This window comes from Prionailurus viverrinus, chromosome A1 (assembly GCF_022837055.1).
Source record: "Prionailurus viverrinus isolate Anna chromosome A1, UM_Priviv_1.0, whole genome shotgun sequence".
Taxonomy (NCBI): domain Eukaryota; kingdom Metazoa; phylum Chordata; class Mammalia; order Carnivora; family Felidae; genus Prionailurus; species Prionailurus viverrinus.
In genome coordinates, this window is record NC_062561.1 from 209,027,468 (window position 1) to 209,054,554 (window position 27,087).

General features: G+C 38.5%; 1 protein-coding gene and 1 non-coding gene across 4 annotated transcripts in view; both read left to right on the top strand.

The window, feature by feature from the left end:
- The first annotated feature begins 7,966 nt into the window (after positions 1–7,966).
- FYB1 (FYN binding protein 1) overlaps positions 7,967–27,087 on the top strand; it is a 157,078-nt gene continuing 137,957 nt past the window's right edge. For 2 of the 3 annotated variants that reach the window (XM_047863011.1, XM_047863022.1), the window contains exon 1: positions 10,779–10,881. In XM_047863011.1, coding sequence (XP_047718967.1) covers positions 10,879–10,881 — 3 coding nt within the window. In that variant the 5' untranslated portion in view covers positions 10,779–10,878. Of the gene's footprint in view, positions 8,089–10,778; positions 10,882–27,087 lie in introns of those variants that run through there. The other variant, XM_047863016.1, reaches the window with a different exon arrangement.
- On the top strand, positions 25,728–25,812 carry TRNAR-UCG (transfer RNA arginine (anticodon UCG)). The gene has a single exon. It is a non-coding gene; the product is annotated as a tRNA-Arg (tRNA).

The following is a 27,087-nucleotide window of genomic DNA, read 5'->3' on the forward strand; positions in this document are numbered from 1 at the left end:
TGAACAAATTTATACAAAAGTAAAAAATATAGTAATAAAAATTAAAGAAAAATGTTTTTAATAAAAATTGAAAATAAAAATGAGTTTTTTCTCTTTCTGTATTCAAGAAAAAGTGAAAAGAGAAAAAAAAAAGAAAATTGAATAGATGGACCTGCTAACAGATTGAAGTAGGACTAAAATTATTTCATTTTCCCCTAGAAGTCAGTCTATGTAGCACTTTATAGTCTTTAACTAAGCCGGTAGTGAGACTTGTGTTCCTGAGAGCAAAGTCCGCCCAGTTGTGCGGAGCCCAGTGTATGGCTCCGTTCTCCACTAGATGGCGCTGCTAGCCTACTGGGGTGGATTTTTGTGGTTCTCGTCGGTGCGCATGCGCATGCGCGGGAGCGTGAAAAATGGCGCCACCCAGCCACCTAGTCTGTTCTTCCGGGTCAGCAATCGCGCACTAGTCCCCCGTCTTCAGCTCTCTTCCACTCTCCGCTTTTCCACTGTCCGTGACCAGGCCCCAGGCAGTACCTCTCTCCCAGGTTTTGTCTCAGATGCGGCTGTTTTCCCCGGCCCCTTACTTGTGAAGGACTGCGGCTTTGACCCGTTCCGCCCCCCTGCAGGAGGGTCTCACTGAGCAATGGCTGAATATTGGCTGCACCCAGGAACGCTTGCTGGACCCTGCTGCTGCTGGTGCCCCGAGACTACAGCCACATGCCAGCCCGCCCCAGAAAATGTTTGCGAGAAACTGTAGCAGCAGCATCTCAGGGATTATGGAAAATCACAACACACATCTGGTACCAGGCTTCACCCTTAATGACCTTGTTCCAGCACCAGCGAATGTGGCCATTTTTTAGGGTCTGCTGGGACCAGGTGGCTTCAACAGTCTCTACCAAATGTCCTTCCAGCAGTGGAACCGCTTTTCCCCGTGTGGCTTGAGAACCTCCCAGACCCCACTCTGTTCCTGGGGATTCGCCCTTCCCATCAGAGCACCACCAGGTATCGAGCTGTGGAGTTGCAGACTGCACTCCCCTTGTTTACAGTCTTAATGGAATTTAAACCCTCTCCTTTCTCCTTTCTCCCTTTTTACTTCAGTCCCTGCGGCTGTTTTGAATTTTCCACTTTCTCTCCAGCTGCTTTTGGGGAGGGGTGCTTTTCCTGTATTCTACCCCCACGTCTCCGTCCTCTCTCCACTCACAAAAGCACCTCCCTTCCTGCACCTTCTCACTCCCCAAGTTCACTTCTCCGTGCTGCGTATCTGTTGAATTCTGTGGTTTACGTTGTGTAGATTGCTGTGTTAATCCTCCAGTCAGTTTTCTAGGTGTGTAGGATGGTTTAGTGTTGGTCTAGTTGTTTTTCATGGACGTGAAACACAAAAAACTTCCATGCTGGGGCGCCTGGGTGGCTCGGTCGGTTAAGCATCCGACTTCGGCTCAGGTCATGATCTCACGGTCTGTGAGTTCGAGCCCCACGTCCGGCTCTGTGCTGACCACTCAGAGCCTGGAGCCTGTTTCAGATTCTGTGTCTCCCTCTCTCTCTGCCCCTCCCCTGTTCATGCTCTCTCTCTCTCTCTGTCTCAAAAATAGATAAACGTTAAAAAACAAAAAACGTCCATGCTGTTCCACCAACTTGGCTCCTCCCAAACATCACCTTTTTTAAACATACTATATACTTAAAGCAGAATGCTCTCCAACTTTCTTCTCCCTTAACCAATCCACCCCCCCTCCCCCACCTCCTTCATTCACCTTGTGTGTTTCTACTCCTTCCGGACCAGTGGTTCTCAACCTAATCCTCACTAGATTTACCTGGTTAGCTTAGGCCAAAACCAAAAACAAAACAGATGTCCATTCAAGCCAATTAAACCAGAACCTTTGTGGTGGATCCTTCCTGGAGCATGATTCTTTTTTCTTCTCTCTCACCTTCTCCTCCTCTTCCTCCTCTTCATTCTTCTTTCCTTCCCATCCCTCCTTCCCCTCCCTATTCTCCCCTTCCTCCTCCTCCTCCTCCTCTTCTTCTTCTTCCCCTTCTCCTTCTATCCTCTGGTTGCTCTAATCTATAGCCGAGGTCATAAACCTTTATTCTGGACCCAGAACAATTAACATCTCTCCAGTGAAATCTCCAATTTCCCAAGGAATCAGTTCTCTATCTATGCTCCTTGAGCACTTTCCCTTTGCTTTTCCAGAAATAGTGACATTTAATCTTCCTACACAGGATGAGTATCCTTTTAGTTTGGAAATGTGTCTTATACTTTAAACCCCATTCTATTTCCAGCACCTAGACAGTATCTGGCACATAATGGTAACAACAGATAATGGGATAAATAAATGGATGGATGGATAGATGGATGGACCCAAAGTTGAAGTCTTATTAATCATTAAGATTTGATAATTCTTTGCTTTCTCCAGGCTTGCCAGCCAAAAGACAAATAAATAAAGCTATTGGCTTCCCTGGGATCATAGGAAAGTAAAACCACCAGGACTTTCCAATTAAGGATCCTGCCCCTGGAGATAGCTCTTACTGCCAAATGAAAAGCAACATGAACATATTATTGGCCTCTGAAATCTCCTCTCAGATCCACAATGCTTCTTTTCCTCCTTAAACTCCTATGATGTTTCCATTTTTCATTCCTGGATCAGGAGTCAGCAGTGAACTATGCCTGAACTGCTTTCTCCCACAGGCAATGCCAATCTCTTGCTAACAAAACAAAATTAAATTCAAAAGAGAGTGTTGGTTTTTAAAGTAATTGCCAAAGGGCTTTGTATGATTAATACGTTCCACCAGTTCCATTACCCTAAGTTCGTAACATGCAATTTCACTCTGGTGTACGTAGTTGCTTCTTGTTGGGTCATTGATTGGTATCTACGTGCATTCACTCAGCAAATAACTTACTGAGTAATTACTGCGGGCATAGCACTCTGCTACTGTTAGTTTTAGCTCTCCAGTTTAGGTTTCTGAGGGGAGAAGTATATTGTTTTTGTTACCAAAAACAATTAAGCGACATCATGTGAAATTGCCTCTTGTTCAGCCATTTTACTTTATTTTACCAAAACGCACAAAAAACAAATACCCAGCAATTTCATATGGCCCAACTTAATACCTAACCTTATGAATTGTATAAGGTAAGGCTGCCCACGTAAGAAAGTGATTAAGGGAACTGACTTTATGATTTTATCCATTATATAGTGTGGTTGTTAGGGCCTCAGAGATTTTGAAAAAGTCTGACATACTCCCTCTCCTAAAAAAATAAAATTAAAAAATACTCAAAATACAAAGGAAAAAGTAAAATCAAAATTTATAAATATTTAATAAACATAAACAATATGATCATGTCAACTCCATTGTTATTGTGCATAAACATTTCCAGCATTTATAAATAAATTTGTTAGTTTTTCTCGCTTTGCACAAATTCAGAATGCACATACTTACTGAAAGATCATGGTAAATAAATTATTTGCAAATAATTTCAAAACCAAAACTTTAAAAAATGATTTTTGAAAAAAATTTTTAAACCACTAAGAAAAAAGGTTATTGGGATATGGGATGCATTTTAATATGCTGGTGTGATATGGAGATAGAGCTCTAAAAATAGAAGTTCCAGGCCCATGAGAATATGAAAATAGGGTGCCTGGGTGTCTCAGTCAGTTAAGCATCAGACTGTTGATTTTGGCTCAGGTCAAGATCTCACAGCATGTGAATTTGAGCCCTACATAGGGCTCCACACTGACAGCACAGAGCCTGCTTCGGATTCTCTGTCTCTTCCTCTCTCAGTGTCCCTCCTCTGCTTGTGCTCTCTCTTTCTCTCTCGATAAATAAATAAACTTTTTAAAAAATTAAATTAAAAAAATTTTTTAAAAGAATATGAAAATAGCCATGGGAGCTCAAAAGAATTCCTGTTCCCTATCCCCAGAATCTAGGTGAATCAGAAAGAATTAGGATTTGTACAATGCATGCAAATACTGAACTCAGCTGTTAGATAATTCACTGTTGAGAGGATTTCTGCTGCAGAGAATCTGGATTAAGTGGAATTATCATAGTAACTACTGAGAATTGCTTGCACTCTTGTGAATTATAAATGTCAAACAACAAATGAGCTGAGCCCCAACCAGACTCCCTAGGGTCAGCTTAATGATTTGTCAGAGCCCCTACTATTGGAAATGGTTGGGGGCAGGGGAGAGCAGGTTCCCTGTAGATCCTGAGATCCTCCAACTTCCCTTCAAAAGTGACTTATCTGGTAAAGCATTTCCAGCAGGGTGCACCATTGAGACACCAGAAACTACCCAATAGGCATCAGCTCCTAGAAGAAAGTCTCTAGACTTAACCGGGGAAGAATCACCAGAAACTGGGAGAAATAGGGACCTCAGGCAGCCAGGCAGGCCTTACTTGGCTCAGCCTGGATTGTGATTGTGAGAAAGCGGACTCCTGAGAAGGAAAGGCAGAGCTTGGTCCAGGCACACGTGGGGCATAGTATCACCTGATTCAGGCAGACGGAGCATGGTATATCCCCACCCCCACGTGTTTACTGAGGGAGCACTCCAAAATTCAAGGAAAGGAACACAGCAGGGAAACAGCCCTCTGAAGCTCAGGCTATACATTCTGATTATTACCTTGAACTCCAGCCATTATCAAGAGGACTGGATGGGCACTCATATCCCTTGGGCCCCATGGGTAAAGAAGCTTCAGAGAATCACTACGTTTTTACACTTACCCCTTTTTATACTCAAAATTCAGGTAGCTTATTCATTCTACTGATCACCTGGTAGGCAGCAACATATACCTGCCAACTAATAAGTGTTTGAGGTGTGGGTCAACATCCTTACCCTGGCTTTACACCACTGTCTCCCCAGGGCCCTTTGAATGGCTCCCCTTAGGTTTATTTTAAAGGAAATGAAAGTATTCTCTCTTAGTCACACACAGGCACACATATATAACGAATTCACAAACATCTATCTCTCTGCTCCTCCCCAGACCCCCAACCTCTCCATCCACACCTCATGCTCATTACCCACTACCATGCTAAGAGCAGGGAAATGGTTCAAGAGAAGGGAGTGGTGTGGCTTTTTAACAAGAGACAAGTTACTAAACCTCCAAACCCAAGATATGCCCAGGGGTGATAATATTCCCTTCATAGGATTTTTGGGTTAATTTATTGAGGTAATGCATATAATGACCTTTGCCCTTTATAGACAAACAATAAACAGTAGCTGTTGCTATTGTTATCATGCAAGGCTATTGATACAAATCCTTCTGACTGTGACTCTAACTTATGATATTTAAAAAGCCAAGAAGATTAAATCTGAAAACTAAGAATAAGGTTTTATGGCAGAATGGCTTAGTACTTGCCTCTAAATAATTAGTGGGCTCGGTGATTTTTTTTTTTTTTTAGAGGAGTTATTTTTTTTTTATTGTGACATAATACACAACATAAAAGTTATCATTTTAACCATTTTTAAATGTACAGTTCAGTGGTGTTAAGTATATTTACATTGTTGTGCAAACACCACCACTATCCATCTGCAGAATTTTTCATCATACCACACTGAAATTCTGCACCTAGTAAACAGTAATTCTCCATTCCCTTCCTTCTCTGCCCTGATAACCACTGTTATCCTTTGTCTTTGAATTTGACTATTTCAGGCTCCTTATAGAGGTGGAATCAGAACATTTGTTCTTTTGCATCTATTTCACTTAGTGAATATCTTCCAGCATATTGTTCTTTATTGTTCTAGGACCCTATGGTTTTATGTTTATTATTCTTCTAGGACCTTATGGTTTTATGTTTAGGTCTTTGATCCATTTTGAGTTAACTTTTTATATGGTATAAGGTAAGGTTCCAGCTTCATTCTTTTGCTTTCTGGATATCTAGTTTTCCCAGTATTTATTGATCAGTGATATTTTTTAACCTAGCCTAATAGAGTCCATCAGCCTACAAGGGATTAAAAAAGAAAAAGAAGAAGGTGGTCAGGATGACATTGAATCATTTCACAAATTATGTTCTAATAAGTTTGTTTCATAGCTACATTATAGATACTCTTAAGTCCTCCTTATAACATTACTAAACAGTAGTATTAATTTCCAAATGATACTATAGAATTTAAAATGGAAACATTTATATTCCTCTGATCAAAAGAAAAATTGTCACTAGGTTACACCCAGGTCTGACTAATTTTATATTAGGACAGATAATTTTGTATTTAGGTAGTCTTCTTGCCTGACAAATACTACTTTGTTAAATAAGGGATTTAAAAAAAGAAAAAAAAGAATGTAAAGCTTCACCAATATTTATTCTATACCAAAATGGAAATATTCCTATTTTAAAATTAAACAGACAACAAACTAGGAAAATGGGTGCATATATTCATACCTGCAATCAACTGACAGTGGGAAATAATACAAACTCAAGGAATAGCAAAGAGATTTATTTTCCCCTTTGTCATCTTTTCTGAGTCTGTGAAATCCCAAGGCACGTCTGTTCATTTTCCAACTTTTCTGGCCTATCCTAATAATGGGGAAGGAAACTGGAATGAATGAAAGAATGAGAAAGGACAAAAGGAGAAATAGATCAATTTTTCATGTATGAGCTTTGTTTCATTCATTAAAGTTCAGATTACTACTAACAAATGATCAAGCCCAATGATTGACCCAACGAGAGTGTGCAATTTGATGATGTCAGTTGAATTTCTTTGTCTTGGAGACCTAGTGAGATAATAGGATTACAACTTAGATTCCACCCCGAGAAGACTATATAAGGACTGAAGAGGTGAGAAGCCATGAAAAGAGAATAGGAAGAGCCATGAATAGAAAACAACAAGACTCAACAGACCCTGAAGAGCCTTATGAGCCCCCAGAGCCCAAGAAAGTGTAAGATAAAAATTATAGCCAAAATAGCAAAAGGAAATCATAAGTAAATTAATATATAACATAGAATTCTATAAACTTTATTCTTTGTCTCTTTGCTTTCCAAGTTAGTTGGTTTGATAAAACACCCCTTAAATAAAGCTTAGATTATTTCTCCATTGTCCTGTTTCAGTAGTTGTCTTAGAGATCAGTAAACGTTTGTCTGGGGTTGGGTTTAAGTTGTAAAGAAAATTCTTTCCTGCTCTTCTTGAATTTAAATACAATTTACTCATCCTGTTGAAATATAGTGGGAACTCCTTTTCTGTTGAAGAATAAGTTCATTTTTTTACTAAAGCTGATTAGTTACTTCTTCCAGAGCATTAATGTTCTGAATGGGTTAAAGCCTGTTTTCATCAAAAATATAAAGTACAAGAATGAAAATGCATTTTGTTCTCAAAACAAAAAGTGAAAGAGAAATAAGCCAAATCAAGGAACTGCCCATTTCCTCCTGCACACCCTTTTTTTAAACATGCCTGTTCTTATCCCACTTTCTTCCTGCTATTTTCCACTTGGCTGTTCCATATCTAGCCAAACAGGGAGACTAGAATTTCCTTGAATTTCTATGAATCTATTTTGTGAGTTCGAGTTGTTCTTTGCTGGCAAGCTCAAATGCATGCTGTTCGAAAGAGACAAGTTTACAAAGTAATGAAGTTTTTTAGCTGACCAGTTTCCCACTTTGGAAACTCGATGGGTCACTTAGCTTTTCTGTGCTTTAATTTCATCATCACAGAGCAGCCATGTAGCGACCATCTCCTAGTGTCTGATGATATTTTGGCCCTGAGTTTTCCTACAGCTTCTCTTAGGCAATGGGTTTCAGGGGAGGCTGTACGCATGCAGAATTAGTGTGCATACTGTATACTGCTTTTATCGGATTCTGAAAGGAACCCATGAACCCAAAAAACAGGTTTAGAAAAATCCAAGTTGCCTTAGGATCTCAGGATGACGGAAGGAAGTATGCAAATAAATTCGCACTGGAGGAGTTGGAAATCTAATTAGGGAGCCAAACTTAATGCAGCCGATACAATGGGAGAACCATAAAAGGCAAACATATCCAAGAGCTTCATTTTGTGGTGCAGTCTGCGGGAGGCCAGAAAAAGAGGGAGAAGAGTGAGTATGCAGAAGAGAAGGCTTCCTGGAAGAGGTGAGATTCAACATCCCTCTGTTCTCCTATCTCAGGCTCTTGTCCTGGCATGTTCGTGTTGAGCACATAAAGTAAGTAATCATTTGTTTCTTCTCTAACATGTTAGTCATTCAGGTTATAAAGCTGAAATTGTGTAAGAGTGTAAGTAATTGTAACCCTCTGCTGACCATTTTGACCAGGTTCCTTTTAGAAACTGATAGAGACAACACTGACAATGCTTTTAAATAATAATCACTAAGTAGTGTTAGCTAAATTTGTGAGTGCTATTTCCCTCCATCATCTTGTAAATTGACTTTGAAAACTGAAGCTGGTTTCTGTGACCTACCCCACATTGTTGGGCCTCACTGTCTCCCCCTAGCCATCACCTTCAATGAATACCAAAATGGCAGACTCCTTTTACCATTGCCTGAACAAAAACTGTCCTGTGGAATGCAAATTTATGAAAAGAGAATGCATGCTTACGTATTTAAAGAATTCTAACGACTTGCATCCTCTGAGCTACTTCTGCCCTTCACTAGCAGAAATAATTGCAGTGCCCATACCAGGAAAATAGAACTTTATCTTCTTTAGATGGTATCTCTATATTGTCCGTCATCTTTATTGCATTTCCTGTTTCACCTTCCTGCTCAGGGCCTTCGGTCCTTAATTCACTTCACAGGAAATATACTCACATATGTGATACTTGAAATATATTTTAAGTAAAAAAAATTAAAACTCCTTGGTGGACTATGAGTTATGGTTGGGAGCTTCAGCCCTTACCTTTTACTTTCTTAGTCAAATTACGTCTCTTAAACATATGTTTTTGACAGACTGCTGAATTTATGTCAATAACAACTAAAATTTACCTTAATTATCATTTGGAAATAAGTACAAATTGAAATGGAATTCAAATGAATGAATTGAAATTCAAAGTCCTCTTAATCAGAGACTTGTCCAGTCTGCTACATTGTTAAGGGAAATTTCTAGATTTCTGTTCATGATACAATTTTTGTCCAACTTACTGGTACAGAGAGGAAAATCATGGAATGACCAAGAATAAGTAATTATTATGTATTGCATGGTGAAAATATGTTGTTCAACTTAGTAGTAAACCATGTCAGAACATCAAGATCATTTCTATCTGCAAGGCTTGCCTGGTGAGCTGTTCACCATCTTGCTGGCATGAGTCATCGGTTCGTCCTTTTGGAGATCAGGCTTGCCTACAACATGGAATTTCCCGGAAACTAAAAAATACTGATGACTGTGTCTCAAACTTAGAGATTTTGATTTGATGGTCTGGGGTGAAGCCAGAAAACTGGGATTTTTTAAAGCATTCCGGGTGATTTTAATGGGCAACCAGGTTGAAAACCACTGCTTTAGACCCTACACTGTACCTGCACTGAAAAAAAAAAAAAACCTCTGTTTCAGCACATAGTAGATAAAAGGCTTTCTGGTTAAGCTAAAGAATGTCTCTGTTTCAAGGCCTTCTGCCAACAAATGTTTTATATCTAAAAGCATGCCTCATTCCTATACCTGTCTTACCTTGATCCTCCTTTTATTCATTGAGCATTTATTGTGTGCCACTGACTGCAATTTCAGATCCCTGCCTACCCACATAGGTTCTGATCACTCCCTCTTTAAAATACCTGCAGGTTTCAAGGCAGTATCAGGTTCTTTTCCACCCCTGGAACTTGCCCCCTGCTCTGTCTTCATGCTTTGTCCTGGAAATGATTCTATCCACATTTCTAAGTATATCTTGAGTGTGAAAAGGTATTTCCCATTTTAGAGAATAAATACTAGGGAACATCTTTTTAAATAAAGGATTTGTGTTCTCATGGTGGTAATCAGTATTAGCATCAAGTGAAAAAAATGTGCCTCTCTACTAGGTAAATGCTGTACTTACAAAAAGGTAGGTTACTTACAAAAAGATCTAGAAATTTGCAACCCAAAATTAAGGAATAAGTTGCTTTTCCTTTTCAAGAAGCAACAAAGATGATCTTCTGCCCTTGAAATTGTTTTAGAGTCAGGCTGCATATTCAAAATAAAGGTGATAAATGTGTGTAGCAGAATGTGTTCAGATAGGTATTACAGATAATCGATGGGATTCAGCATCAAACACCATGCCTTAAAAATATCTAATTTACCAGCATGAGGGATTAAGCCATCTGATGCTAATAAAAATTGCTAAAAACCTAACAATGAAGCTAGGTTGGCATATGGCTATATTTTTAATGAATGCCATCCGATAAGCTGGTAGATAGCTCTACCATTTAAATATTGGTAAGATAAAGTTAAATACATTTGGGATTGTTGATTAAAATTATCATGTTCCTTTTGTTCCTCTTAAGATTATAGCTATGTTTTCAACAAGTACTATATACTCAAAATAGAAAAGTCAAAAATTCATCAAAGTACAAAACAAGAATTATTTGTAATAAAACTGACCTAAGTCAACCACTGTTAACATTTTAGATTGTGTCCTTTTTTGATAGATGATAGATAGATAGATAGATAGATAGAGATAGATAGATAGATTCACAAATACAGATTTTATATTAAACAGGCTAATAGTGTACACAAAAGTTAATATCCAGGCACTTCTTTAAAAATTCCATGTCATCTTTTGGACTTCAGAACTTCACCAATACCTGTTCTCATATTACTAAAGTATAATAACTTGATAAACCTGGCCAGTTATACAAATATTCTGAGGGCTGAGATAACATGCAAATAAACCTTACATATCAATGTGTGAAGGCTGGACAGACCACACAGTTCAAAATAGGAAGTGCACTCTGCAAAGCTAACTTGCACATTCACTGTCCGAGTTACAGCATCTTCAGGGGCGCCGTGTGTCAGGCATATCAACTCTTTTCAGTAAAATGGTAAGTAATAGATTTTATGACTCTCCCTGGTCTCCTGGCAGACATCTCATCTTCTCTACTTAGGGCAGAAACGGGTAGGGATGATTCTCAGCCAGGTCCTCCAAGCCTTTGGGATTTTTGCTTGACCCATTGTTCCATTTGCAAATAAAACTGCTGAGTGTTATACCAGTTGAGTGTCTGTGGCTTCAGGATTTCCCCTTTCTGACTCTAGCCTTCAGACTAGAGGAAAGGCTATGACTTACGGAAAGAAAAGCTGCATTCTTTGTCTTTGCCTCTTTAAGAAAGTTAGGTGCCAGAATCAGTAATGTAGGCAAGTTTCCTATTATAAGCATTTTGGATCCCAGAAGAGAACCCGAATGATAAATGTTGGGCAATATTGCTGACGATGAGTGCCATTTTGACCACACTGTGGATTTTATAAAGAACCTCTTTAGTTTAAAAATGCATTTTGTTATTTTAATTAAGAGAAGCAAACAAAACCCAAATAGTCCAAACCTTAGGGACAGGTTGTGTTCCCAAAGTTAATTGAAGCTCATTATTTGGAGCACATTTAAAATAGTGACTGGGTTCCCAGCTGTACTATAAAAACTAGCTTAACCCGTGGTATAGCTGAACTGCAGTGTTGGTATTGTGCTACACAGTTTCCCATTTTTTCTCTGTAAAAATGGCCTGTGTTCTCATACATGTAGTGTTCTTATGCTCCCAGAGTCTAGAGGAGAGCTAACTTTCTATCCCATATGCCCCTTCCACCACTCCCCAGTTCCCAGAAGATTAGAGACGTAGTTACCCCTTCTCTCCTAAGGGAGAGGGTTGCTTCCTTTGCCAGCCCCTGGTGAAAAGATGGGGATTGAGACAATGACTCCTGCAGCTACTCAGTTGGGGAAGGGAATGCCCTGCAGGCATTGAGATAGAGAGGGCAAAGGGTTCATGGGATGTGTTTATAAGTCTGGAAACTCAAGCCAGAATGGGTAACTACAGAGGTGAGACATAGTAACTTTGCCATGGAGGAGAAGAGACAGGGTCAGAGTTAAGGACTCATAGCAGGGACGAATGAGCAGCCATGGAGGAAATGGTGGCACACGGATCCTACCTGCAGCCACACTCTTAGAGGAAAGCAGTCACCTGTCAAGATGGCACTTACAAGTTCTTGCAGTGTTCCCAACTGGGCCTTTAGGTTTCAGATTCTTAGAAGAATGCTTGACCTTAATTACTGATAGCCTTTCCCAAAATAAGTGATATTTACCGAGGTATTTAGATTTTTTTTCAGGGGAAACAAGATGAATAACACCAAAAAAAAAAAAAAAAAAAGTTTAACTGGATAGTGTGTATTTGGTGCAATATATAAGCAATGTTTTCTTAGGGGTTTACTGTTTCCCTATTACAGAAGTAACACATAGTGTTAAAGAAAATTTCTTAGAAATATAGATCTGCAGAAATGAAACAATATATGTTTTCTGTGGTTTCAACACCTGGGGGTGATCATTGTGAAGTAAATACAGATCCTTTAGAATTTCATCATTTTAAAATATATTTTATAAATATGATTTTCTATAAGTGCTATCATACTTTATAAGCCATTTCCTTACCTGCTTTTTTATTTAAAATATCTTGAATAATATCTGAGTTATGCTATCATTTTTAACGATGAATCATTTTTCCATGATTTAATCATTTCCATATAGTTAGACATTTAGATTGTTATTTTTCTTTCTTCATGGTAATACAGGCAATATATTCATTTATACACATCACTACTCAAGAAAGGCGTAGAGTTGGCCCATGTTCTTTAGTACGTGATTCCACATTTTAGAAGTGGAAGGACATGGAACAGAATTCTAATTGTCAACAGCTGTCCCTGTGTAAATTGACTTGATAACTTAGACAAATTATCTCACCTCATGGTGAAAATGGAAAAAATAGGGTAAACTCATCTTTATGACAAGTAATTTTAGGTACATTTCAATTTGCTTAATTTTCTGGATGAAAAAGGTGGAACAGATATCTAATGCAGAAATTTTTGTATGTTGATGGTGGGTGAGGAAAAAAATCTTTTATGAATACATTTGGAAGTTTAAGAAACGGAGTAATAATCTGTTTTGCAGTTTCTGTGTGTGTGTTTGCTTGTTTTGCTCCTTTCATTCAACTTTCAGTTGACATGTGAGCTACTGACAAAAGAAATGTGCTATCACCCACACAACCTTTCAACAAAGATTTGTTGAGCCTCTACTCCAGGTTGGGGTTTGGCTGGATCAGAATGCGGGGTGAACAACACAAGTGGGGTCCCAGCTTCCTAGAGCTTCCACTTAGGGCAGTGGATCTCAAACTTTAGCATGCATCTGAATCACCGGACGGTAAGGGACAGGGCCTAACATTTTGCATTTCTAATAAGTTTTCAGATACTGCTGCTGACCCAGGCACTTGGAGAACCACAGTTTGGTAGAAGTGATAGATCCAAGTTAATCAAAGTAAACACATGAAATACCTGGTAGTGACTTCTGAAGGAGGTAAATAGGAGCTGAGATAGAAGATAGAAAGAAGACATCCTCTTTAGGGCTCTGATCCCTGATAAAGTGATATTTAAACCAAAGCGCTGGGTCTCAACTCTGGCTGCACATTAGAATCACTTGAGCAGTTACAAGTCATACCCATTCCCAAGGCGCCAAACAAGACCAGTTAAATCAAAACCTTGAGGCGGGAGGTGGGGCCCAGTGAGGGTTGAGAACTGCTGCACCAAACAGTAAGAATGAGCAGGACACAGGAAACGTGGCAGTCAGAACCACTTCAAGCAGTAGAAATGGCAGGTGCAGAATATGTAAGACAGGGGACAGCTTGGATTGGCAAAGATGCCAGAATGGCTAAAGGGTAATCAAGAGAAGAGTGGCAAGAGATGGTTTTAACGAAGAGGCATCAGCCCAGGGATTCGATCTTATGTTGTTCACCCCAGCAGTCATTGGTGACCCCTAAGCAAAGGAGTGAGTGCCATTATCTGGTTTACATTTTGAGAAGAGGGCTATTTCTGAAGTGACATTCGTACTCTGCAGGCAGCCTTGACTATGCTTGGGCTTAAATATTGACTTTTTCTCCCTCATCCTTTAAAATTGGCTCTAATTTGAATGCAGCCAAGTTAGAGAATAAATAGTGTAGGGTTTCTGAAGGAAACAGGTTTAGGGACCTTCAGATAATTTGGATGGCTTTAGTGAAAGCCCAGTTGAGAGCTGGTGTCCCAGGGAAATCAGAGAACATAAAAAGTGAGCTAGAAGGATCCCTTTAAGAGCTAGGGTTCCAACCCTCATCTTTCAAGGACAATGTGATTCTTTTTCTTATTGTGTAAGCTGGAGGGGCCTGAATAATATGCTGATACCCCCCCAAATGGAAACCCATTCACCTCTACATGCTTTTCCCCATCTCCACTACCTGGCTTGTATTCTTTTCTCCTGCAAAAGGAGCCACACCAGCAAAATCTAGCTTGATGTGTTAAAAAAAAAAAAAAAAAAAAAAATCCTGTGCTATGATAAGCAAGTTTTAAGTCAAGGATGAGAGTTCAAATCCTAAAGGATCTTTCTCATCCACACGTCAAGACCTGTAGGAGGAAATGAGAGTCACTTCTTGGAGCACATTTTAGCATACATTAAATGTGTTGCAGCCTTGTTCTTAAGGCAAGCGAGTGTGGGACTCCAGCTCTTGATTTGGTAACTTCAGTATCACTTCCCCAATTCTCCAAGTTGCATCCCATCTGCCCTCTCTGTCCTCTCATGTCATCCATTTTTAAAATATTATGGCACGAAAAAAGTAAAATAAAATATTATGGTATGTTATGAAACAAATCATATAACAAATTCTCACATACCACCCAGATCTCGTGCATATTACCATTCTGCCATAATATTGCCATTTTGCCATCTTTTCAAAAAAATGAAAAAGACAAAGTGGAATCTCTCTTTTTGTCCTTCCCAGTTCCATGTCCCTCCCTCCAGCGGTAGAGGGACACTGATCTGAAAGCAGCATCTCACCTGCCGCCATGTTTTTATGTTTTTATTTCATCTGCCTGTATCTATAAAATAATATATAGAACTGTTTTGCTTGGTTTCATTTGCTTATGATTTCTGCGTATGCTTTTTTCTCACTGGTATGTCTTTTTTTTTTTCAACGTTTATTTATTTTGGGGACAGAGAGAGACAGAGCATGAACGGGGGAGGGGCAGAGAGAGAGGGAGACACAGAATCGGAAACAGGCTCCAGGCTCTGAGCCATCAGCCCAGAGCCTGACGCGGGGCTCGAACTCACGGACCGCGAGATCGTGACCTGGCTGAAGTCGGTCGCTTAACCGACTGCGCCACCCAGGTGCCCCACTCACTGGTATGTCTTCAAGATGTATCCATTTGGTCACATGCAGGTCTGGTTCAAATTATTTACTTGTTATGTAGTTATTGCAATTTATTCATGTAGACTCTCAACATTTAATTTGTTGTCATTTTCAATTTCAAATGATACTAGAATGAGTATGTTTCTACATAAAGGGAATGGGCACCTTCAAGGTTATTGAATGTTATAGCAAATGGTTCTCCAAAGTCATTGTAACAATTTACATCTTACCCTGGGGTGCCTGGGTGACTCAGTTGGGTAAGCACCTGACTGTTGATCTCAGCCCAAGTCATGATCTCAGGATCTTGAGTTCAAGCCCCACATTGGGCTCCATGCTGGGCGTGGAGCCTACTTTAAGGATTGATGGATTTAATAAATCCATATCATGCCCAATATCAGTTTGTCAGGCTTAGTGACAGAGCTCTGAGAATTTGTTATATGTAAAACCCCACTTCATTGTTGATTTAATTTTTCTGATTATTACTAAGATGAAACATGTTTTCTTAAGTTTATTGACTATTCACATGGTTTGTCCTCTTCACATGGTTTGTCCATTTTCTCATAGATCGTCTTTTCATATTGATTTATCAAAAATCTTTACCCATTTCTAGGCGCTAATCATGGGTCAATTGTGTGCATTGTGAATTTTATGTCCCATGGCTTCTTTTTTCTTTATTTTTTGGTGTCTCTTTTTTATAGAGAAGTTTTACATCTTAATGCTAACAAATTTAAAAATAAGTCATTTATCACTTCTGGTTTTGATGTCCTTTTAAAGAAGTTATTCCCCACTCCCAAATAGTAAAGCTATTTCTTAACCTCTCCCTTTTCGCTTTAATCATCAAGATTTTATTTATACTTGTGATGTGAAGTAGTCATCTAATATATTCCCTTGTGGATAACCAATTTAGTACTATTTATTTTAGTCTGTTCTTTTCTCCTACCACTTTCTAATGCCTCCTTGGCCATATGTCCATTTGCCATATATGAGTGACTCCGCTTCTAGGCTCCCGATTCTGTCATACTGGTCAATATGTCTCATAAAGTTCCAAGTTTGTTTCTTACGTCTTACTCATCTGCTGTAGATTCATATATCCTTTTACCCAAATATATACACTCTTGCCTACTATCTAACTATTTCTACAGTTATTGAGGATTTCCACTATTATTCTCCCCAACACAACAGGAACCTAAAAATAGTGTAATTACTCATTGAACACAATCCTCCAATCCTATTCCTACTTCTTAAAACTTCTTCTTGGAAGAGATGTGTGTCATTTTCACTCACACTTAATTGACCAAAATAAGTCACACATATCTCAGATAAAAGGACAGACATGTAGGGATGTGTAATCATCGTGCATTCAGGGTAATGGTAGAGATGGGGACCCACTTGGAAGAAGAGTACTATATACTACAATGTATATTGCTCTTTGTGTGACTGAAAACATCTTAATTTTTACTTCATTCTTAAGTGATAGATTACCTGTGTATAAATATTCTAAATTGATAGTTACTTTCCCTCAGAACTTTATTTTTTTAAGTGTGTATTTATTTTTGAAAGAGAGAGAGAGAGAGAGTGAGGGAAAGTGGGAGCACAAGAGAGAGTAGGGGAGGGGCAGAGAAAGAGGGAGAAAGAGAGAATCCCAAGCAGGCTCTGCGCTGACAGCAGATGGAGGGCTTCATCTCACAAACCTGATCATGACCTGAGCTGAAATCACACTTAACCAACTGAGCCACCCAGGCACCCCCCTTTCAGCAGTTTAAAGACTTATTCCATTGGCTTCCAACTTTTGTTATTGTTGGTATAATTGTGCTGTAAAATCTGTCATTCTCTGTAGGTGAGATTCTGTCATTCCCTTTAAGATGTTTATCTTTATGTTCTGCAGCTTTACTACACTTCATAGAGATGTGAATTTACTTTTATTTATCCTGCTTGGTACTCAACACATTGATTTAATGAGGAGCCTACAATATTTTTATAAAAAGAACCAAATAGTAAATAGTTTAGGCTTTGCAGCCTTACGGTCTCTCCACAACTATTCAGCTCTACCACTGTAGCCTGAAAGCATCCACAGACAATACATAAACAAATGGGTATGACTGTGTTCCAATAAAACTTTATTTATAAAAACAGGTGGCAGGCTAAATTTGGCCCACAGGCTGTAGTTGCCTGAATTGAAGCCTAATAACTTTTTTCAATTCTGCAAAATTCTTGGCTATTATTTGCTCAAAACAATTACTCTATCATTTTGTCCTTCCTAGTTTTTGTTGGTTGGTTGGTTGGGTTTTTGGGGTGTTTTTGTTTTTGTTTTTATTTTTGTTTTTGTTTTTGTTTAGAATCTCTATTAGATAAAAGTCCCATGCTATCCTCCAAATTTTTTATCTCTGTGTCTCTGTGTGATGAATTCTAAGTCAGTTTATCAACTTCATCTTTCGATCCACTAAGTTTTTCCTCACCTGTGTCCAGGATGACCAATTTTCTCAGCTTGCCCAGTGCTTTCCCAGTTTTAGCACTAAAGTCTTATGCCCCAGAAATTTCTAAGGCTCAGACAAGCCAGGGTAGTTTTTCACCCTATTTATTCCCAATTCATGTTTTATCCCATATACTGAATTTTTGTTTCCATGATTAAGTTTTCATTTCCAACTTTGAATTAATTGCTTTCACCTAATATCTACCTAACATCTACCTAATATCTACCTAATTTGTTTCAAATATTCTTATATTCTCCTATGGATGTTATTCATATATTTGTTTCCTAATTATTTGTGAATTTGCAAAGTCATTTTCAGATTGCTCTACTATTTTAATTGAATAGATTAAATCTTCATATTTTAATTGTTGCTTTTGTTAGGGTTTTATTTCTTATTAATATTTTTCTTCCCATATGTTGGAATTTTGTGTTGTAGACCCATTTTGAAAAGGTTTTCTCAGTTGGTTAGTTTTTTTCATCCGAACTGCCTTCTCTAGTGTTGTGCTTCCCTCCACTACTTCTTCTTGAGGACTCCAGCCCAGAGCCAGGTCTATATCGACTGGAGTGTGATCAGGTTCACAGTAATATTGGGAATATTCATTACTAAGTCACCTGGCATCTTGGCCCAGTTCCTGTTCTGGGACTGTGTCTACCCCAGGGTTTCTCAAATCAGCACTTTTGTGAGTTGTGGCATATTTAATAGCATCTCTGCCCTCTTCCCACTGGATGTCAGTCGTACCCTTGCCCCCCTCATTGTGGCAATATACAAAGCATTTCCAGGAATTACAAAATGCCCCCACCATGACTTATTACTCTATTAAAATCACCCCCAGTTGAAAACTGCTTCTCTATCCTAAGGCAATTCTTAGTGGCAGGTCATCTGGTCTCCTTATATAAAGCTTGGATAACTAAAAAAAAAAAAAAAAAAAAAAAGCAAAAAAGCATATCTGTCCTTGCCCTTGGTTTCAAAGAGTGACCCTAGCTCTGGCTTTCAGGTTACCCTATAGGGCTGAAGTAACAAATGTCTTCATAACCTGAACTGACAGCCCAATTTACCTACCCACTAGTCTCACTCACAGCCTTATGTTTCTGATATAGAAATGTTTATCTTTAAATTTTCTCATTTTATATTCTACCTATCACTGACATGAGGTTAGGTCAGTGAGAGAGCCACAAAACTTTAATTTATTGACCAGAACTTAATTTTTCTTCTCTTTCTCTTTTCCCTCACTTCCCTTTAGCTTCATATCTTTCTTTCTTCCTCTCTCCCTTCATCCTTGATCAGTGACATTGGGTAAATCAACAAAGTGGAAGAAATATGTCATCACCAGGGTTGATGAGCTAGTGGGAGAATTAGTTCAGTGTCTTTAGGGCTCCACTTCTCCCTTTTACTCCTATCCCAACCTATTAAGACAGCAGCTCTCAAAGTATGCTCCCTAAACCAGCAACATCAACATCGCCTGGGAACGTAATAGGAATTCTTGGGCTCTACCCAAGACTGACTAAGTAAGTTCTAGGAGTGGGACCCAGCCACTTGTGTGTTCCAAGCCCTCCAGGTGATTCTGATGCATAAAAAAGTTTGAGATCTCCTGCACTAAGACTTAGCTAAAGAGGTTTGAACCAGTGATTCTCAGCCTGACTGCACATTGTAATTGCCTGTTAAACTTCATACAATTGCATGAGCCATTCCCCAAAAGATTCTGATTCAGCTCAGGCAGGGCTCAGGTTCTTTTATCTTTTAAATTCCCCCAAATGATGCAGCACCTGAGTGCTTCAGTTGTTTGAGCATCTGACTCTTGATTTTGGCTCAGGTCCTGATCTCACAGTGGTGGGATTGAGCCCCGAGTGGGGCTCTGTGCCGACAGTGAGAGGCCTGCTTGGGATTCTCTCTCCCTCTCTCTCTGCCCCTCCCCTGCTCACACGCGTGCTCTCTCTCTCAAAATACATAAATTAAGATTTAAAATAAATAAATAAATAAATTCCCGCAAATGATTCAAATATCTAGTTCAATTTTGCATTATTCATGTCCCACTCACCCATTTTAATTTTTTTTTTCAACATTTATTTATTTTTGGGACAGAGAGAGACAGAGCATGAACGGGGGAGGGGCAGAGAGAGAGGGAGACAGAATCAGAAACAGGCTCCAGGCTCCGAGCCATCAGCCCACAGCCTGACGTGGGGCTCGAACTCACGGGCCGCGAGATCGTGACCTGGCTGAAGTCGGTCGCTTAACCGACTGCGCCACCCAGGCGCCCCTCACCCATTTTAATGATCACTGATGCCAAGTCTTACCCAGTATTTCAGGAATTCTACATGGAAGTGGGTAAACTTCTAGTGAAAAAGTTGAAAATCAATCTCATCTGGAAGTGGACTTTCCTGGGTTTGAATCTCAGTGTTGCCCATTTTCAGCTATGTGACTTTGAACAATTTACCCTCTGTATGCCTCAGTTTCTCCCTCTGTAAAAAACGGGATGAATAACTATACCTATTACTAGGGTTGTTGTAAGGATTACATAGGCTGATGTAGGAATATCTTCAGAATAATGCCTGTCACACAACAAAAGCCACACAAAATTTCTCTGAATTATTTATTTTGTAAGTAAAACATGCAAAGCACCTTCAAAATAAACTTGTCAAAATAAGTGTTTTGAGAAGGAAAAATTTTTTAAAAAGCAGTTATAGAATGTTTTTTTTTTTTTTTCATATTGGAAACTTTGCTTTAGAAGACCCACTTTCTCCCAAAAATGTTATATCCTCTTTAAAAATATTGATTCAATAAAAATTAACTTCTTTCATTAAAATGTTTTAGAATTTTACTATATGGTTTTTAACATCAGCTAGTGGAATTATAAAACCAGAGCTCAGAATCATTTTTCTATACTCAAATTTGAGCTTCATAAACTGATAAGCCAACAATAAATTCAACCCTTATGTAAATCCTGGCAGAGGTCAGAAGAAGTGGAATTGAAATAAACATCTGCTGAATTTGATCTATGACAGATATTTAGCTGAAAGAATTTGTGTGAAATATGGTGAAAACATTTTAATAAGGTAGATACGTGGGAGGTTTAACTTGAGTAAATACATTTTGAGGTGTGAATGTATAAACATCATCCAAAGAACCACCAGCAATTTTATCACTACAACTTTGAAAGACAAGTAGTTAAGTTGAGTTTATCACCAGAGGACATTCACCAGAAAGAAACTAATTTTATCACTTGTACCCACAACTGCATGAGACAGCATTTCAGGGCTGGGTGGAGTTTTTTTAATAGCAGAACACAGCCACTCCAACACAATAGGGCTTAGATACATACTGTTTAAATTAGTTACCTAGGGTGTGGATGAGCAGGGGAATTTCCAAACTATCTGTTGTTAATTATCAGGCAAACAAAGAGAAGATTGTAACTTCAGATTTCTAAGCAAAGTCCACCTGTGGCTACTGAGTATGCAGAGCTTAGATGGTTTCAATTCTCAGTAGATGTAAAAATTAACCAACTTAAGCAAACATTGATTGAATTTGATAAGCGGGGCATGGAGGGAGAAAATTCTAGAAAGTAGCCAGAATAACCACGTCTTTATGATTAATTAGACAAGAAAACTCAGATATAACTTCTATATGTCTTGACTCTTCTACATCCCTATTTTCTTTTTTTTTTTTAATTTTTTTTTTTCAACGTTTATTTATTTTTGGGACAGAAAGAGACAGAGCATGAACGGGGGAGGGGCAGAGAGAGAGGGAGACACAGAATCGGAAACAGGCTCCAGGCTCTGAGCCATCAGCCCAGAGCCTGACGCAGGGCTCGAACTCCCGGACCACGAGATCGTGACCTGGCTGAAGTCGGACGCTTAACCGACTGTGCCACCCAGGCGCCCCTACATCCCTATTTTCTCACTGTTCTTCCCTTCCATGTGGTAAATTCTCCTATTTAATTTGTAAGCCACACACATGGAAAAGAAAGAAAAAAGAAAGAAAAGAAGAAAGAAAGAAAGAAAGAAAGAAAGAAAGAAAGAAAGAAAGAAAGAAAAGAAAGGGAGGGAGGGAGGAAGGAAGGAAGGAAGGAAAGAAGGAAGGAAGGAAGAAAAAATCTGCCAGAACATTCCTAAGAAATGATGCTACAACTACTCTTTCTTTGATCAGTGAAAACACTGGTTTCTCTCTTCTTTAAGGGTTCATTACAGACAGGCAGTCAATCCAGAAGTGAGAGAATATTGCTTTCTTGGGCAAGTAATTTGCAAGAATTAGAAACATAGCACATCTTTGCATTTGTAATATCTACATTACTGGTTCCATTGTTAAGGTCTGTATTGAACTGAACAGCTATGGATACTGCATTTATAAATACTTTTAGAGAAGGATTCTATTTAACAGTATACTACTTTAATTATTCTAGTAAATTTGTATGTTTAAGTGTTCTGCCCTCATGAAAAATGATAAAGGGCTCTTGGAACCAGTAGGCTGAGGCTGGAAGCCTTGCCCCGACTGAAAATTCTGTTTTCACATGCACTCTGGGTAGCTTTGTTTCTCCTTGCTGCCTTCCCACACTGAGGCTTGGTCAGTCTCCATTATGAGATCCACTTGATTTTTTACATGAGTTACCCACTTTTTATGTTACCTGCTTGGTTCCTGGAAACACTGCCATTGGCAACTCCAGATTAGATGGTTTCCCTTTCTGGCTTTAATATTCTATGAGTGGAATAAATTACATAGATTTAGATATAGAAAGAGTCATGGTAAGGTTTGGTAAACCTTGCCTTCTGGGTAGGCAGCTGATTTTGGACATGTTTGGATTGGAAACAGTGTCTAGGTTTAAGAAAAAGATCCGATTTAAATGCGTAACAGTCTACCACGGGTTTCTGAACCAGTCTTGAGTTGTATGTGGGTATAGGGGTGGGGGAGGTTGTTAAAAATTTGGTATCAAATAGGGTATTGAATTCTGCAACTTACTCTGAAATGCATCAAAAACCAAAGGTGAATGGATGTGATAAAGCGAAGAATAGCAAAATAAAAACCATTAAAGCATCTAGGTTAGGTATATTGATGTTCACTTTCAACTTTTAGATATGCTTATAATTTTTCATAATAAAAAGTAAGGGGGAAAGTTTAAGTGTCAGACAGACTGGACAAACAGAGCTGGAAATTTTAACACAATACTTCACTCTACATACTTTTTGGCCAGTGCACTTTTGCATCCTCCATGTATCACTATATCAACACAAAACCCTTTTCCCTCTAGATGTAACTATCTTCATCATTTTCCTCTCTTGTAAATATGAGATGCATGATGATGAGAATTTAAAAAAAATATATAGGAGAACGTAGAGAAAGTAAAAACCCTACCATGTGATGAGAACCACTGTTACCATTTTAGGAAATATTTTTCTAGACATATAACTAGACAGTATGAGACATCTCATATCTGTACTTGAGAAAAAGCTCTCACTTTTCACTCACTCCCCACTCTTCATCACCCTTGATTTGCCAGTGTTTTGCCTTCAGCATTTTTCTTGTCCGTGACTTGAAATTCTCATCAAGCACCTTTGATATTCAAGTGTATCTTCTCTCCAATTATTTTGCATTCCACCATGCTGTCTTGCATACCCGAAGCCTCATATTTGCTACTGGATTCATAATTTCTTAAGAGTCTAATCTGATTAAGGCAAAACCATCCATCTCATTTAATAAGTAACTACACAGTTTAAAACCAAATTCTCACTCTTGATAGAAATGAGAATATCCAGGCCAATCTATATCTGTTTAGTTATGGAAAACACAGAGATTGTAACTGTAACACACAGAATTCTTAGTTTAGAAAACATAAGCCAACTTCAGCTCATGCAGTTTTCACTTGGATTTTGTCACTGCTATCTCCCATGGGTTCACAATGAGTTATTGGCAGTCTCTGAAGAGTAGGGAAGGTTCCAGGCTCTCCAGGCGGGCTTTGGCAATGTTCATGAACATTTTTATTTCATGGAAATTAAACTAGATTTTGGTTCTTTAAAAAGTAAAAAGAAGTATCCGTACTAATATCTGAGAGGTATCTTTAAAACATCTACTTCATGGAGTTTCCATGAGTTCACTTTCTTGCACTGCAAATTTTATAAGCAGTTTCCTAATTTTATAGAAATACCTTACTTGGTCCCATTGCAAACTCTTTTCATGGAATCTCAAAGAATATATTAGTAGACTAGATTATTTGGGTTATAAAAAGTCTTTAGGAATAGAAAAATGGATTGTTTCTATCTTTTATTACAGCACGGTCCTGAGCTACATCAAGGTTCAAATCACTTTTCATACTTTGCATTTGAGGAATAAGGAATATAATAACAATAGTTGACACTTAACTAGATGCTTCCTATATTCCAGACATTGTTGTTTTTAAAAATATCAATTTACTAAATTCTTAAAGTTGTAAGAGATATATTGCTTTTACTCCATCTTACGAATCTGGAAACCAAAAGAGAGAGAGAGAGGTTAAGGAATTAGCAACCAGCAAGTTAAGTGGTAAAACTAAGATAGCTCTAGAGCCTATGCCTAAACTATTCCATTTACCTGACTCTCTAGGGTCCAAAAAGAAAAAAGGCACTACACTGGTCTAGAGGTAGGGTGCAGTAGGAACCTACTGTTTCATAAATTTAGTGTGAGTCTACCTGTAACTATCTATGTGACTCTTACTAGATCAGTACCAGATTATTATTTAAGTGTGCTAAATTGATTCTATGTGCTTTTACCTTAAGAGATATCTTTGACCTTTAAAAAAAATCAGGGTGAATTGATGCTGCTTGATTTCTGCTTCCTTACCAATTTTTTTGTGCACAACGAACTTTTTTTCTTTTTGCATGTGTCATTCCAAATATATTAAAGGAAATTTGAAGGGGTGCCTGGGTGGCTCATTCAGTTAAGCATCTGATTTTGGCTCAGGTCATTGTCTTGTGGTTTGTGGGTTTGAGCCCTGCATCAAGCTCTGTGCTGACAGCTCAGACCCTGGAACCTGCTTCAGATTCTGTGTCTCCCTCTCTCTCTGTCTCTCCCCTGCACACACACACACTCTCTCTCTCTCAAAATAAACCATTAAAAAATTGTTCTTAGAATAAATAAATACATAAAGGAAATTTGAAAAGAGAAACAATCCACAGTCACAGTGATTTCTCTTATATGACCATTAAGTCTTTATCTATAAGTATGTATTTGTCCTTAACTATCATAGCATTTTTTCACTCACGGTTTCTTCATGAGCATTCTTCCACATTACCAAATGCTGTTCATTATCCTTTTAATGATTGTAACACATTCCATGCAGTTAAGGTATCATAATCTACTTAAATATTTTGGTTGCTGCCAGGATTTTTCCAATTAGAGAAATTGCAACAAATATTTTCATACATCTAACTGATAGTTGTTCTCTTACTTTGAATGATTTCCTTAAAGCCCTAAAGGTGATTGAGGAAATTAAGTTTTTTCTTTTCTTTTTTTTTTTTTTTTCTTTGCTTTAGAAAGAGAGCATGAATAGGGAAAAGGAGAGAGCGTGAGCAGGGAAGAGGGACAGAGAAAGAGGGAGAGAAAATCTTAATCAGGCTCTGCGTTCAGCACAGGGCCCCACACAGGGCTCAATTCCACGACCCTGGGATCATGACCTGAGCCAAAATCAAGAGTTGGGCACTCAACTAACTGAGCCATCCAAGCACTCCAAGTTTTTTTCCTTTTCTTACTTTATGGATATATATGCTGACAGAATGGGATTTTTAATTTTTTCAGATTGATTATTTAATAAATAAAGCAATTTTAAGGAACCATTTTAAATAAATTTCCTTTAGGGGCGCCTGGGTGGCTCAGTCGGTTGAGCCTCCGACTTTGGCTCAGGTCACGATCTCACGGTCCGTGAGTTCGAGCCCCGCGTGGGGCTCTGGGCTGATGGCTCGGAGCCTGGAGCCTGCTTCTGATTCTGTGCCCTCTCTCTGACCGTCCCCCGTTCATGCTCTGTCTCTGTCTCAAAAATAAATAAACGTTAGGGGCGCCTGGGTGGCTCAGTCGGTTGAGCGTCGGACTTCGGCTCCGGTCGCGATCTCGCGGTCCGTGAGTTCAAGCCCCGCGTCAGGCTCTGGGCTGATGGCTCAGAGCCTGGAGCCTGCTTCCGATTCTGTGTCTCCCTCTCTCTCTGCCCCTCCCCCGTTCATGCTCTGTCTCTCTCTCTCTCTCAAAAATAAATAAATGTTAAAAAAAATTTTTTTTTTAATTTAAATAAATAAACGTTAAAAAAATTTAAAAAAAAATAAATTTCCTTTATTGTTGAACACTTTCAGTTACATTAGGTTACTACTTGAATTTCCTCTCACATAGGATTTGTGGGGGCAGGGGGTCTTATCAATTGATATCAATTGATGTGCTATTCATACGTGTAAATTCTTAGTTTAGAATATATTAAATTTGGATCCCATTTATATAAATATTTTACACATTTTGTTTTCCATTGTATTTTATTGCTGTTTGTAGTTGCATGGCAGGCTTCCCACCTTTATATAAGTTGGTTTTCTCTGTTATAATTTCTTTAAAAACCAACACCGTTTTGGATAAATACTATAGTCTATCCTCTGCTGATTTTCCTTCTTAACTCTATGGTCCATTGGAAATTTACCCTGACTCATGGAAGGAAGTAAAGGTGAAGTTAAAATAATATCTATTTAATATTTTCTTTCCCTATTTTTTTTATTTTTAGATTATCATGCATTATGGGTCTCTTCTGAGCCATCTATATTTCATTTTTCTATTATCATACATTCACGATTATTATTTAACAATATATTCTAATATCAAATAGGGTTAATCTCCCCATTCCTTCCATCCTGGGTCCTCTTTTTCACAATATTTATTGATGTCCTTACCCAAATAATTTTCCTAAGTAAAGTTTACAAATTTATTAAGTTCTTTAAAATTCCAGTTATGATTCGAATTGCCATTCTTTCAGTATCAAAAAATAAAAACAGAAAGGACTAGTGTATAGTATCCAGCTTTCCTTTTTAGCATTTCTCTGTATAGAGTTCAGTCTATACAGTTCAGCCTACTGTCCCACTGTAGAGATTTCCCTGCCTCCTCAAGTAACCTACATGTTCCCAGGATGGCTCTTCAGGTCAGGGCGTAGTCTGGCCAAGGTGAAGAGAGCAGCTCATACAGAGAAAGAAGTCATCTCCCAGTAAAACTGTCTAACCTGGTGAGCCAATTGGTCACTGAGGATGAAAGCATTCCTTACTTTATTTTTGTTATTGCTGTGTTACTGTCATGTAATGTAATTTTTCCCTTAAAGTGGTTATAGAGGTAAAATGAACATGCCCAGAAACATGCATTTTTCAGACTTCCATGCTTTGATTAAGCAATTCCT